This window comes from Echinops telfairi, unplaced genomic scaffold (genome assembly GCF_000313985.2).
Source record: "Echinops telfairi isolate 266 unplaced genomic scaffold, ASM31398v2 ScPeMD7_60;HRSCAF=208, whole genome shotgun sequence".
NCBI classification, from domain to species: Eukaryota; Metazoa; Chordata; class Mammalia; order Afrosoricida; family Tenrecidae; genus Echinops; species Echinops telfairi.
In genome coordinates this window covers 41,566,862-41,582,014 of record NW_022103958.1, presented here as the reverse complement: position 1 = coordinate 41,582,014, position 15,153 = coordinate 41,566,862, and the positions used below count along the sequence as shown (strand labels likewise).

The 15,153-nt window shown below is 41.7% G+C and overlaps 1 protein-coding gene across 1 annotated transcript in view; it reads left to right on the top strand.

Moving 5' to 3' along the window:
- CTR9 (CTR9 homolog, Paf1/RNA polymerase II complex component) overlaps positions 1-13,511 on the top strand; it is a 33,710-nt gene extending 20,199 nt beyond the window's left edge. Inside the window, exons 10-25 of the mRNA XM_004711533.2 lie at positions 383-472; positions 572-700; positions 806-989; positions 2,100-2,188; positions 3,645-3,830; positions 3,920-4,007; positions 4,232-4,380; positions 5,056-5,172; positions 5,321-5,466; positions 6,828-6,899; positions 7,386-7,521; positions 7,667-7,813; positions 8,120-8,274; positions 10,744-10,840; positions 11,068-11,180; positions 12,528-13,511. Coding sequence (XP_004711590.1) covers positions 383-472; positions 572-700; positions 806-989; positions 2,100-2,188; positions 3,645-3,830; positions 3,920-4,007; positions 4,232-4,380; positions 5,056-5,172; positions 5,321-5,466; positions 6,828-6,899; positions 7,386-7,521; positions 7,667-7,813; positions 8,120-8,274; positions 10,744-10,840; positions 11,068-11,180; positions 12,528-12,948 — 2,319 coding nt within the window. The 3' untranslated portion in view covers positions 12,949-13,511. The remainder of the gene's footprint in view (positions 1-382; positions 473-571; positions 701-805; positions 990-2,099; positions 2,189-3,644; positions 3,831-3,919; positions 4,008-4,231; positions 4,381-5,055; positions 5,173-5,320; positions 5,467-6,827; positions 6,900-7,385; positions 7,522-7,666; positions 7,814-8,119; positions 8,275-10,743; positions 10,841-11,067; positions 11,181-12,527) is intronic.
- The last annotated feature ends 1,642 nt before the right edge of the window (positions 13,512-15,153 follow it).

Sequence of the window (15,153 nt, the reverse complement as noted above, 5' to 3'; positions counted from 1 at the left end):
CTCCTTCCCCCCCCCCCCCCAAAGAGTTACAGTCTCCAGGGAGGGAGGGGGGAAAAATGAGGAGCTGATACCAAGGGCGCAAGTAGAAAGCAAATGTTTTGAGAATAATGAGGGCAACAAATGTACAAATGTGCTTGACATACAATGGATGGATGGATGGATTGTGGTAAGAGTTGTACGAGCCCCCAATAAAATGATTTTACAAAAAGAGATACAGTCTCAGAAACTCGGAGGCGCAATTCTACCCTGCCCTCAGTCTCTGTAAGTTGTAATTAACTTGATGGCCATGAGTTTTTTGAGTGAATCAATAATGATTTATTAAAAAGGTGTCATCCACTTTACTTGTTAGATGTTTTCACGTAATGACCTTTTTTTATCTCAGGGCCACTTGAAGAAGGTCACAGAACAGTATCCTGATGATGTTGAAGCTTGGATTGAATTGGCACAAATCTTAGAACAGACTGATATACAGGTACTTTATAATCTCGTCTTGGCTTTCATCTCCTACCCAGTGTGCTTTTTGTAACCGTGGTGTTAACGCCTCTCTTATTCTATCACTGTGAAAACACAGGGTGCTCTTTCAGCTTACGGAACAGCGACGAGAATCCTTCAGGAGAAAGTACAGGCCGATGTCCCCCCAGAGATTCTGAACAACGTGGGAGCTCTCCATTTTAGACTTGGAAACCTAGGGGAAGCAAAGGTAGGACAACATACATGTTCCTTTCCTGTATATTTTGTCACCTTGAATCCAATCTTTTAAGACTTAGCAACCAAGTCTTTTACAGTGCAGTTTTCTTTCTTGTAGAAATATTTTTTGGCATCATTGGATCGTGCAAAGGCAGAGGCTGAACATGATGAACATTATTATAACGCTATTTCTGTTACAACATCATACAATTTGGCCAGACTGTATGAGGCGATGTGTGAATTCCATGAAGCAGAAAAATTATATAAAAACATCTTACGGGAGCATCCTAATTATGTTGACTGTAAGGATTTTTAGGCTTTTTCTTTTTTTTTGTAATTTTATTGGGGGCTTGTACAACTCTTATCACAGTCCATACATACATCCATTGTGTCAAGTACATTTGTACATTTGTTGCCCTCATCATTCTCAAAACATTTGCTTTCTACTTGAGCCCTTGGTATCAGCTCATTTTCCCCCCTCCTTCCCTGCTCCCCCTTCCTCGTGAACACTTGATAATTTATAAATTATTACTATTTTGTCATATTTTGTCATATCTTACACTGTCTCCCTTCACCCACTTTTCTGTTGTCCATCCCCCAGGGAGGGGGTTATATTAGATCCCTTTCCACCCCACCCTCCTAGTATCGCCACTCTCACCACTTGTCCTGAAGGGATCATCTGTCCTGGATTCCCTGTGTTTCCAGTTCCTATCTGTACCAGTGTACATCTTCTGGTCTAGCCAGAAGGCTTTGTTTTATGTCATGAAATTCCTACAGCAGTAGCCAAAAAAAATTTAGTTCAGAAAAACCTTTTTGAGAGCCAATAGTGAAAAAAATGTTGATGTGTCTAGTGCCCCAGTTTCTTCAAGGCAGATTTGTGACCTTCAAAAACACATGTAGCTTCACATGAGGTAGAAATGAAAACAAACAGCTAAAATGACAGGCCATAGTTCAGACTGTATTTTGTATACTAGTAGCATTTTCTGCATAAAACAACCGTCTGTGTGTGCAGTGCATTATTATTAACGTGGAAGCACCAGGTGGGAGGCCAGGTCTTCTGATAGGAAGTCGCCCCTGTTAGTCGTCCTTTAAAAGTTGATGTCAGTGGTAGGCATTGAAGAGAAATTGGAGACAGACCAGTGTAAGCCTTGTACACAACTTGAGATAAGAACTGGGATTCCAGAGTACGTGCATCGGGACCATCATGGAAAAGAGAAAGCTGGGATTGACAGTGAATCGTAATGGCAAGGTGACTGCCGTGTTCGATGGTTTGCCAGCAGAGGGACTTCCCTCTTTTAAGCATGTGTTGTATGGATGGATTAATGAAAAAAAATTGTTTTAAAAATAGGGCTTTAGATTTCATTGTTAATAGCTAGCATTTTAAACATAACAACTTCGATGTGCGTTTGCAGGCTATTTACGTCTAGGAGCCATGGCCAGAGACAAAGGGAACTTTTATGAGGCTTCCGATTGGTTTAAGGAAGCTCTTCAGATTAATCAGGTTGGTGATCTTTTTTTTTTTTTATTATTTTATCAGAGCTTGTATAACTCATCACCATCCATCCATTTGTACATTTGTGGCCATCATCATTCACAAAATATTTGCTTTCTACTTGAGCCCTTGGTATCAGCTCCTCATTTTCCCTTCCCTCCCTGCCTGTAATCTTAGCTCTTAACTTGGAAAATAATTGTTTTCACTTTTTCCTCTCAGCAAATCAAGTTTTCCTGTTAATGGCTGTCACTTTTCTAATAATCATGATAACTTCCTGGTTTGTTTGTTTGCATTATTTATCATATAACAAATGGGACCATATTTTAAATATCTCTTACAGCCTTCTGTGTCTTCTCTTCCACACTATTTCTTCACTTAGCTTCATCACATGTGAACTAGTTCACAGGTCTTTTACCTTCTAGTTTGCTCAAGCTGATAGTAGTTATAAGGAACCCCTTGGAACCTGATGACGTAGTGGTTACAAGTTGGGCTGCTAACCTCAAGGTCAGCATTTCGAAATCATCAGCCATTCTGTAAAGAGTTACAGTCTTGGAAACTCACAGGGCCAGTTCTACCCATTCCTATAGAGTGGCTTTGAGTCAGCATCGACTTGATAGATGGCAGTAAGTTTGGGTCATGTGAGAAAAATTTATAGAGTTAGAGGGGCTTAGCATTTGGAATGGAACTTCTGAACTCATCAGAACTTTTTGATTGTGGCCCTATATGAGAAATACATTTCTCATTATAGCCTAGTAGATATGTGTGCATACAAAAAAAATTAAAAGGGAATTTCAAAAATTATCATTTTGTCTTATTTTTGCCGTGTGCAGTACACTGATAGTTTTGCTTTGTCCCATTCCATTGCATTTTTTATGCTGATGACCACATGCTAAATTGACTTCACTCTGAAGACCAGGGTGCACCTAAGCCATGGTATTTTTAGTCACTTTGTATGCATACGAAAGCTGTATAAATATAAGGACAACCAAAGAATTCAAATGATAAACGGTGGTATTTGTGAAGAATCCTAAATACGCCATGGACTGCCAGAAGAGCAAACAAATTGTCTTAAAAGAAGTGCCACCAGCATGCTCCTTCGAAGCAGAGGCGGGCGTGTTACCAGGAGTAGAACATCATGCGTGGTAAAGTAGAGGAGGGGCCGCGGAAACAGGAAGACCGTGGCATGGATGAACCCAGCGCTGCGAAGCAGCCAGCGGTCTCAAACAACGGTGTGTGTGGCTGGCACAGCACTGTGCGGTGTCTTGCTCTGCTGCACCAGGTTCGCGCTGAGTAAGAACTGGCGTGGTGGCGCTTGACAATAATGATGGGTCTCACTGTCAGTTTGAAAAACGATGTCGTTTATAAATCTCATCTTGTAAATGTTCATTGCTGTTGTGTAAAGACAATTGACCTCTCTTGATCCAAACCACAGATTTTGCTTCTTTATCTTTCCACTGTCGTTTAGGATCATCCAGATGCTTGGTCTTTGATTGGTAATCTTCATTTGGCTAAACAAGAATGGGGCCCAGGACAGAAGAAATTTGAGAGGATATTAAAACAACCATCTACTCAGAGTGACACGTACTCGATGCTGGCCCTCGGCAATGTGTGGCTCCAGACTTTACATCAGCCTACCCGAGACCGAGAAAAAGTAATTTTCTTTTGGCCTTTTTTAATGAAACTGAGGTTCTGCGTTCCGATTTTGATATTTTAATTTGCAGTGGTTGTTTCTTTTTATAGGAGAAGCGTCACCAAGATCGTGCTCTGGCCATCTACAAGCAAGTACTCAGGAACGACGCCAAGAACCTGTACGCGGCCAATGGCGTTGGTGAGACCTCGGACTTGTGCACGCAATGGAGGGGGCGGTGCTTGTATGAGAGAGTTGCTAGAAATTGAGAATATACTGGAATTCTTTAATGAACTTTTGAAGCCCCCTAGTACATTAGAATTTCTCTGCAAATATAATAAATGTAGTTGTTTTAAAACAGGACTTTAGTTTTTCTGGCTACAATGAGAAAATTCTTTAATGTGATGGACCTCTTATAACTGTAGGAGCCGTGTTAGCCCACAAAGGCTATTTCCGTGAAGCTCGTGACGTGTTCGCCCAAGTGAGAGAAGCGACTGCAGACATCAGTGATGTGTGGTTGAACTTAGCACACATCTATGTGGAGCAGAAGCAGTATATCAGTGCCGTTCAGATGGTAATGTCGTCTTCCAAGTCCTTTTACGTCATGTTGAGTGATGAGCATCTGTTTCTTATTCATTCTGGCCTGCCAGGGGGGATGGAGCTCCGTGCTATTTCTTATGATACAGTATCTATTCAGAAGTTTGTCAGCATTCAGAGTTCAGAGCAGGCTTGGTATCCTGCCTGCACCACTAACTGCATGTCTTAGGCAAAAGATATTTTCTCTGGCCCTCAGTTTATAGAGATAAGTGTACCTTAACCTCATAGAATTTTATGAGAATCCAATATATACAATACTTGCACTAGCATATTAGTAAGTACTCAGTAAATAATAGGATTGAATTATTTGTTTTAGACTCTTGTTTTTTAACTAATACAGAAGGGTGGTAGCAGGTAGAAGACTTTTTTTCTAGATATAAAACTTGAAGTGGGCCAGTATTCTTGAGAATATTGCTAAAGATATGAAAAAAACTTTCCAACCTTTTTACTCTTTCACTATTATTACAAAAATGCTGAAGAAGCCTACAGTGTGAGTTATTTAGTTTTTCAAATGACCCGGATATTCATGTTGTAAAATTATATTTGGCCTTTTTGGGGGGCCATTTTAAATATAAAATACCTTTTCATAGAACTCAAAATTTTGCTACATTTTTTATCCATTGTGATTTTATATATTTTTTCCATTTTATAGTATGAAAACTGTCTCCGAAAGTTCTATAAGCACCAGAACACTGAAGTCGTGCTCTATTTGGCCCGAGCCCTCTTCAAGTGTGGCAAGTTACAAGAATGCAAACAGACTTTGCTGAAGGTACAGAGAATTCACTATTCTAACCTCATTCTCTGCTTCCATTGTATTTTTAAAAACTATTTTTTCATGTGTTCACATACCTACTGCAACTGTGTTTGACTAAAATCCTTTACATAAAATCAGCAATTCCTCTGTTTTCTATTCCTAGGCTAGACATGTGGCTCCCAGTGATACCGTTCTGATGTTTAATGTGGCCCTAGTGCTGCAAAGATTAGCTACCTCGGTCCTGAAAGATGAAAAGAGTAATCTGAAGGAAGTGCTTAACGCTGTGAAAGAGTTGGAGCTTGCACATAGGTAAAGATTGTATAGAAACAACTTTGAAATTCTGTTTCATTAAATGCATGTTTCAAAAAGTGCTGAAAACTGCTGCTTCTCTCAAAAACATGCTTTTATTAAAACCATTCCAGCAATATTTATGCCAAGTAGACAGTCTGCCACTAGATGGCGCCAAATCATAGCCAGGAACCTGCCTGATTTTGTGTCATGAAGGAACCCTGGTGGTCCAGACTGAAGAAAGATGTGACAGTGGACTGTATAATTTTATATTAATTAAAGCTGTGCTTGTAATAAAGTGTTTTTTATATGGCGGAGGGTGGGGAGGGGTGAGTGGCTGGAGATGTAGCAGTTGGCTTCTATAAAGATCTACAGACTTGGAAGCCTGTTGGGCAGTTCTACTTGTCTGTGACAGAATCAACTTGATAGCAGTGGGTTGGCTGATCGGTTTGTTAGTCCAACCTGTAGAACTGCGTGACTTTACAGGATTGCCCTAGATTGTTCAGTGACAGCACATGACTTGTCATTTTATACATTTGAAATATTTAGAGTCTACTTAAGTTGTCTTGGTTTAACCTGTTAACAACACCAGGGTGTTTTTAGAGGGCATTTTGTGCGTGACTATTAGCCAACATGTTGGTAGGTTGAGCCTCCCCAGACCTACCTTGGTAGAGAGGCCTGGTGCTCTGCTTCCGGAAGGTCACAACCTTGAAACCCCATGGAGCAATTCTGGCCTGCACACCTGGGTCACCACAGGTCAGAATCCCCGAGAAAGCAACTACCAATTACTATTGAGCTAGGATTGAGGCCTTAACTCTTAATTATTGATAGGTTCATTCAAGTCAACTAAAATAACATTTAACTTTATTGTTTATCTGATAATTAAGTGGGTAGTAAAGTTTACTTTCATCTTTTTGAATTGTTGATTAACTATTTCATGCCTGGTAGATTCTAAATGCTTTTATGGACTAAGCCTCCTAACTCCCATGCCAACATGTTTAAATATTTGTTACCTGAATTGATTTGTATTTTCCCCCCAAGTTTTATTGGCAAGTAATTTACACATCATATAATCCAGTAGTTCGATCATTGTGGATTTACTGGTAACATTAAATATGACTTCAAAAAATGTGACTTTACGTGCTTTAATGAATCTTAGTAAATGTACTTTTGAGTGGTTTATTGATAGCTTTTTTAACAGTGAACTGTAGTCATTCCCTTCACTGTATGTATAATTTTCTTATTGAGATGATAGTTCTTTATGCATTAAGTATATTTGTGTGTCTCAACCAATAATCTGTAGAACAAATTTTTTAAATGTTGAGAGCCCTGTTTTGTTAGAAATTTTTTGTGAAAGTATTTTGTTTTCTCATTCCATGTAGATACTTCAGTTACTTGAGTAAAGTGGGAGATAAAATGAGATTTGATTTGGCCCTTGCTGCTACCGAAGCCAGGTAATGTTACTGTTTGTCGATGGTGACGTGGTGTGAGATGTGGGCTAGACTGATGCCTCTTGGTGAGCCGGGGTCAGTCATCCACCCGTCTCCTCGTGGGAACTCCCCACCCTACACTGAGTTTTGTCCGAGGGGTCCCTTTATGAAGCGGTAGGACAGAATTAGTACTAGGACTGGAACTGTGTGGAAAAGTGCTTTCCTGTCTTATTTCACTACTGTTCGGTCCTCAGAATCAAGATATTAGTCCCTGATTCTTTAAGTAATGCCTGACAATTAAGTTGGAAATCATTTACCTAAGATTTGGAAGGACATTTAAGTAGACTTAACGTTGATGGGATCAGTTTATGGTAGCTCAATAACTTTTGCTCATGGGTATTTTCTAATACTCTTTCACATTTGAAACGTCGCCGAAGTCCGCAGGCATTGTGAGTGTTCGCACAGTGTCGCGCTGACCGTGTCCTCTTCTCTGAACCGGGAACATTTCAGGCAGTGCTCCGACTTACTGAGCCAGGCCCAGTACCACGTGGCCCGGGCACGGAAGCAAGACGAAGAAGAGCGGGAACTGCGGGCCAAACAAGAGCAAGAAAAAGAGCTGTTGAGGCAGAAATTTCTTAAAGAACAGGTACCTGTTGTATTTCTCCCTTCCTCCAAGATTAAACCCTCGTGCGTGCATACACGCGTGTTCTGAAGTCCTTCTGATTAGAGTAGGAGCTGTAAGCGTTTCACCTGGAGACATTTTCCGTCGCCCCCCCCCCCTCCCCCCCTAGGAAGAGAAACGTCTCCGAGAAAAGGAAGAGCAGAAGAAACTTCTGGAGCAGCGGGCCCAGTATGTGGAGAAAACAAAAAATATTCTCATGTTCACTGGTGAGACTGAAGCAGCAAAAGAGAAAAAGCGAGGTGGTGGAGGAGGACGGGTAAGAGATGGTTCCCACTGACAGTGATGGCATCATTCCCCAGCCTCGGTTTTCCGAGATGAAGATCGTGCTTAAACTTACCCAGGACCTAGTTCTTAGTTTTAACTTCTTCCTATACTAAACAGACAGCTTTGTTAGCTAAGTACCTTTTACCTATAATGACCTCTTAAATAGTTGGTTTTTGCAAAATTTTAATCAGTTAAGACTTTAATGGGCCTAGCTAAGCAACTCTTCCATGTAATTTCATAAAATATCCTTCCTTTGCAAAATGAGCCAGGAGATAACAGTGTCTCGGTTGGATTTTAGCGTTCTAAGAAAGGCGAGTTTGATGAGTTTGTCAATGACGACACTGATGAAGACCTGCCCGTGTCCAAAAAGAAGAGGAGGAGGAAGGGCAGTGGCAGTGAACAAGAAGGTGAAGAGGAGGAGAGTGGTGAGAGGAAGAAGAAGAAGAGGAAAAGGTATTATCGTCCTTCATGGGTTTTAAATAATCTTAGAGAGGGGCAAAGAGTTTCTCACCCTCTGAATCTTTTACATGTTTGGAAATTTAGGAACGCCTAGTACTTCCTTGGTAGAAGCTCTGGTGGGGTGGCAGGTTACACACTGTGAGCCATTAACCAAAAGATCAGCAGGTCAAAGCCACTGACTGTGCCATGGGAGAAAACGGCGGCTTTCTATTCTCATAAAGAGTTACAATCTCAAAAAGAAAAAAACGTTACAGTTTCAGAAACCCACAGGGGCAGTTCTGCTCTGCCCTATAGGGTCACTGTGAGTCAGAATTGACTGGATGGCAGCGAGTTTGGTTTGGTACTCACGTGATCTTCTCAGGCATTAAAGCCTTTTATCCCCTCTGTAATCTTAACCCAGGCCCTATTTTAAACCCCGAGTACTTGATATGTCCACTTACCACCACTACTTTCTAAGAGCTACTTAACCCACTGCCACTGAGTCCATTACAACTCATGGCAACCCTACTAAGGGTTTCTGAGGCTGTAAGTGTATACGGGAATAGACAGCCTCAGCTTAGTCCTGCAGAATGGCTGAGGAGGTAGAGCTGACCTTGTCATTGGCAGTCCAGTGCGCTATTAGAGCTACTAGTCACTCATAATTGCCTTTCTTATGTCTTTAACCAAATCAAAACCAAACTCACTGGCAATGAGTCAGTGCTGACTCATCGTGACCCTATAGGACAGAGAGAACTGCCCCTGTGGGTTTCCTACACTGGAACCCTTTCTAGGAATAGAAAGCCTTTCTCCCTTAGAGCAGCTGGGAGTTTCAAACTGCTGACCTTAGGGTTAGCAGCCCAACTCAGAACCACTACACCACCAGAGATTCTCTGTGTCTGTAAAGTGGTTATTAATACTACTGGACGATCTATAGGATTTAGAGTGAATGCACCTATATGAACTAAGTGTACAATGTAAGAAAAGTCTCCAAACCTGCTTTCCTCTCTGTGAAATGGAATGACTAGTGCCCACATTCCAGTTCTGTTGGCTCTATGAGATGTGAATGTCATCTGCTCTGAAGATCAAGGGAACCGTGTCCATCTCGCCTGGACATGTCTGCCAGGCTTTCCTGTTGTCTCTCTCAGGCGTCTCTGTTCAGGAGCCTCCATTCACTTAGCATACCCACACCACATTTCCTAGCCTCCGCTCACTGTACTGGGAAAGAATTTAATGAGCTCAATTCAACACAGACCTATGGACTTCAAACTGTGAATGGGGTGGGGGAGAGGAAAGAAGGGAAAAAATATATATGTGTGTGTATTTATATGTACATATATGCAAATGCAACAAGGAAGGAGATGCACTTTGGGCCTCTACTTAAATCTTACCTCAGTATAAGAACAGATTGTTCTAATTATGCAGCATTGTGTGATACTCACTTTCCTGAAACGATGGCAGAAGTCAAAATGGGTGTATAAGCAAATGTGAAGAAAGCTGGTGGTGCCCGACTATCAAAAGATGATAGTGTCTGGGATCTTAAAGGCTTGTAATTAAACAAGCAACCATCTAGCAGGGAAACAACAAAGCCTACATGGAAGAAGCACACCAACATGTGATCATGAGGTATTGACGGGAAGAGGTATCAGAAGTTCAAAAAGAAGCAACCAAATCTATGTGAAACGATGTGAAAGGGACGTGGATGTAGTGGAGACCTAAAACCCACCTGTAAGATTGGACAGTCCTTCACAGAAGGGCCACACAGAAGCGGCAGGCATGGCACTGATGAACCACTTAACTATCCTCCGGTTCTTCAATATTTCCTTCCCTTACTATGAAGGTTTTTGTTTTACCTCATTAATCATGTTAGATTTGTGCACGTATATTTAAGATTGTCCGGCAAATGAAAGTCAAGATAGATAACCCTGCAAAAACAGTACCAGGAGTGTGTAATAGTTCCTGAGAGCATAGGAAGGGAGGGGTGGGTGGGATCTGATAGTATTGATGACTGTATATAGTATGTGGATGGATATATTGGAATGTGTAAGATAGGCAAAAACAAAAAACAATAAATTATAGGAAAAAAAGAAGAGTTTGGGGGATGAAGGGAACAAAGTGAAGCTGATATCAAGGAGTTTAAAAAGAAAGAAAGTGTTTTGAAACTGATTGTGGTAGCAATTGTATAATACTGCTTGATGTGATTCCACTGTGGAATGTGAGGCTACCTGTAAAAGTGAGATGGGGAAGTTGGTGGTAGCAGGCCTGGGCTGAATGCTTGGGAAGGAAGAAGAGAAAAAAGATGGGATTCAGATTCTTTCTGACAGTCTCTGTCACTGCACCTGTGTATGGTGCACGTGTAGATCGACTCCATTAGTCAACAAGACTCCTGAGCCATGTGCAACAAGAGCATGTCAATGGTGAAGTGGGGGGTCTTAACTTCGGAGGCATGGGTAAATCTTGACAAACTCTTGGTGTTCATTATTGGAGGCCTGCAAAGGGAGAAGAAGGGTCTGATGACGATGATACAGAAAATGGCCCGAGACAGAAAAAACGCCGCCCACCAAAAGCAGAGAAGAAACGGGCGGTAAGTTTCCAGTACCGTCTTGTTGTTGTTGTTGTCTCTCTGTCGGCATGGTGCATTGCACTGAACTAGAATGCATGGTTTCCTCCAGCAGCTTTCTGAAGCACAGCTACTTGTTTTCAGAGTTAATTGGTTGCTGCTTGATTGTATCATTATAATGCTAAATCATTTTAACAAAAACATTCTAATGTACAAGTCTTGACTAATCTATTCTGTTGAACATTCTTTAGCCCAAGCCAGAACGTCTGCCTCCTTCAATGAAGGGAAAAATAAAATCCAAAGCCATAATATCGTCAAGCGATGATTCTTCGGATGAGGATAAACTTAAAATTGCTGATGAAGGGTAGGAATTTTTCCTGTAATAACTTATTTTTTCTAATGATGTGAGTAAATCAAACAGGATTGTTACTCAGGTTTCTGGGCTAGAAGAAGAAAAGACACTGTCTTTTTCTAAGAGGGAAAATCGACTTTTGGAAATTGGTGAGGAAATAGATTACCGGGAGTGCTAACTGTCACAGTGTCCTCTCTCCCCAGCTTCATAGGCTGACAGCTGGAAGACCCTGCATGAAGTAATGCACTACCTTTGTAGCCCTAATCAGATGGTGGGGACAGGGACTCACTCCAGGGTAGATACAAGTGACTTGGTCAGAAGCATTCCAGGAAAGCCTCCCACTTTTCCAGCCTTGGGAAAGGACTAGGTCTCAGTCTCAGTAGCCTAGGGAGGGGCTAGAGTCCGCCTTTGTTGCTGTTAGGTTTTTTGGTAAAAATAAATGTATTCCTTCAAACTTTCACAGGTAACTGGGAGGGACTTCATTCTTATACAAAGTGTCCGATAAAATCATTGTTACATTCTATCTTACAACTAAAGTGCATTTTGTTCCATGATCGCATTGTTCTTGCAAATGTGCACAGCAGAACGTAACCAGTTCATTTCTCCATGTATGGTTCCCTGATGACTGACACGTGCAGCCTTCTCCCCTTCCCCTTCCCACTGTTCTCTCGCAGTCACATAGCCCGCAGCCCCACCCTCCCTAGTGAGCTGTTTGATCCCACAGAGATAGAGCTTAAAGGAGAAAGGCAGATATTCTTGACCACTTAAACTAAACCAAAGCATCTTAAACTGGGTCATGACCCCATTTGGGGGTCACTTAACGTGTGGGTTGTGAAAAATTTGGCAACAGCAAGCGGTTTCTGAATATGCAATGATAAAAATCAACTGCGCAATGAATCTGAGCTATTTCTGGTAGCTCTTGTCCTGTTGCAAATTTCTTGGGCCAAAAATGGGTTTTGAGTGGGAAAAGTTTAAGAAGCTCTGAGATAAACTACTGTTTTAAGAAGACTTCAGGGGATATTTTTAGTTTAAGTTTTAAAGATGATCTCAGTATACTAGTTTTGAGGTTCATCCAGCAGCTCTTACTCTAGAAAGCATGAAGTCCATGAGAAGTTTAAATTCTGTTCTGCATTTCTTCCCTTTTAACCAACATTTTTGTAGACTCTTTGCTCAACATGTTCAGTGATGGTAGCTGGGCAGAAAAACACTCCAAACAAATACTGCAAAATGAACACATGCAGAGGTCATCCAGGTCAAGAAATAGAATGTGAAATGTCATTGTTTTAAGCACGTAGTCTGCTCCTTAGGGACCCAGTGGGGCCAAATGGCCCGTTTCTAACCCATACTTAACTTTGTCAGTCATCCCAGACATAGCAACAGCGACTCCGATGAAGGCCAGCGGCGGAAGAAACGTGCCTCGTCGGAGAGCGAGTCGGATGAGAACCAGACTCAGTCTGGCAGCGAGGCCGGCAGTCCTCGGAGGCCCCGCCGAGAGCGGTCCGATGAGGACTCAGACAGTGACCAGCCATCCCGGAAGAGAAGGCTCTCGGGCTCGGAACAGTCTGACAACGAGTCTGTGCAGTCGGGAAGAAGCCGCTCAGCGGGCTCGGAGAATGACTCGCGCCCAGCTTCTCCGAGCGTGGAGTCCGATAGAGATTCTGAGAGAGGATCTGATAATGAGGGTTCTGTCCGAGCCTCGGGGAATGAATCCGAACCAGAGGGATCCAACAATGAGGCTTCAGATCGTGGCTCAGAACATGGGTCAGATGATAGCGACTAGGTTTTATTTCATAAATAAGCTTCATCTCTGGAGGAAACGTTTTATAATATATGAAAGCTGTGATAAATATGTTTCAGATGTTTAGTCAAACATTTGTGAAATTTTTAAGGCTTTTTTTTTTTTTTAATCCATTGTATAATACTAATCCCCCAAAAATTGTTTCCCATGCTAGTGCCCCAGTCTCTGAGAATGTCATGTACAAAGGGGACTATTCTTGATTGTGGTACAAGTCCACCTATCATATGTGAAAAGTGCAGTAAAAACCCAGATGCTAAAGCATTCCTGCACCGAGGTTAACGGACGACGGCAGATGTTTCCTTTTCTTTGTGTGTTAAGCAGTACACTGTCTTGAGTTTTAGTATAGAGAATGCTTTTATTTCTGGAGGAAGAGCTATCTACTGTGTAATCGCATCCAAGAACAAGTAAAAAGACCTTTTTTTTTTCCAATAGATCAGTCAAAAGTATTAACTTGATGGTTAGGTGAATGGAGAAATGCTTTTCTGTTAGTAGAATGAAAGGATCTACCTAAGATGCATAATAAAGTTCCTTTACCAACTTTTGCATAATTTTGTATTTTTTTGTTGTTCAACGTGTATTTGTATATGAAAATTTAGAATAATGATGCAAGAAAGCTAAGGTACTACAAGTAATTATTCAGTAAATTTCATCAATAAGCAATTTAAGAGTACTATCATTTTTATACAGCACTATTATATACAGCTTGCAAAGGCTTTAACATAGTCAACAAACGTTAAATGCGCTACATTTGACAATGAGAACTTGGAGGCAAAATGCCTTACCTGTCTTCAACTGTCCAAAAGCTTACAGTCTAGTAGAGAAGATAAATTTATTGTCCCTTGGTATAAAAAAGGAGGCCCAGTGGCCTAGAGGATTATGCATTAAGCTGCCAACAGCAGGGTCGGCAGTTTGAAACCACCAGCCACTGCAAGGGATAAAAATGAGACTGCTCCCATGAAGATTTATAGCCTCAGGAACCCAGCGGGGCAGTTCTGTTCTGTCCTATAGGGTCACTATGAGTCAGCATTGACTTGATTTGACCGTGAGTTTGTTTTTTTTGGTACGCTATGAATAAAGGGTCCAGAGTGACAATGGGATGAGCATTGGGTGGCTAACCACAGGTCAGCAGTTTAAGCCTCCGTCACTACCAAGAGATGAGCTGACTGACCAAAAGATTTACAATAAAGCGAAGGGAAAACAGTTTTCTGAGGGGAACAATAACACTTTGATAGTATAAGCAGCCTTTTAGCCAAGATAACATCCAGGAGGAATTGAAACAGAAAACGGTGAACATGGGATAATTGAGGGGGGATAGCAATGGATGAACTGAGACAAAATGTACATGAATTGTTGAATGTGAATTTGACATCTGCTCTAAACAACAAATTCACAAAGTTTTTTAAAAGATTTACAGCCTGTGTGATCAGGTGTTGAAGGGATCAGGTATCAGGCATCAAAGAACAAAAAATCAAATCATTATGAGGGAGAGTGCAGATTGGGGACCCAAGACCCATCTGTAGGCAACTGGATGTCCCCTTACAGAAAGGTCTCAGGGAGCAGATGAGCCAGTCAGGGTGCAGTGTAGCAACATGAAACTGGGGAACAGAAGGATTTCTCTTAAGTTGTCTCCCCAAAATATGTACCAAACTTAGCTGCTTTAGCGTGACTGTTCTTTAGGCAGCGAAAGTAAGTCAGAGGTTATTCTCCTTAACATCAGTCATCTATAGTGGCCAGACTATTACTCTGACTCACCCTAAATAAAGCCCATTCCCTTCTGTTATTGTTCCCTCGAAGCAGTGCCCATAGGCAAGCCCGGGACCACTCTAAGATGACTAAGCTTAGGCTACTATCTTGCCACACATGCCCCCCTATTCCCTCCTCTTATTAGTGCACGTTCACCCCTAGGTCATCCCCCTCCTATTGCTTGTATTGCCTATGTTAATACCCCTCCTGGTGACTCAGGTTATTGTCCACTATCAGGGAACTTGCATGCCTCCCAGGATAGTAATTGTCTGTTTTTATTATGTGAGACAGAGTGATCAAACTTGTTCTAGAATGAATTGTATTGCCCCTTTCTGTGATGTATGATTATGATGCGTGGTTAGCAATAAATAACGAGGCTCCCTGGTACTCGAGAGGGTGGCTGGAGAAGGTGACTAAGGAGGACGAAGCAGCGGCTTCTTCTCT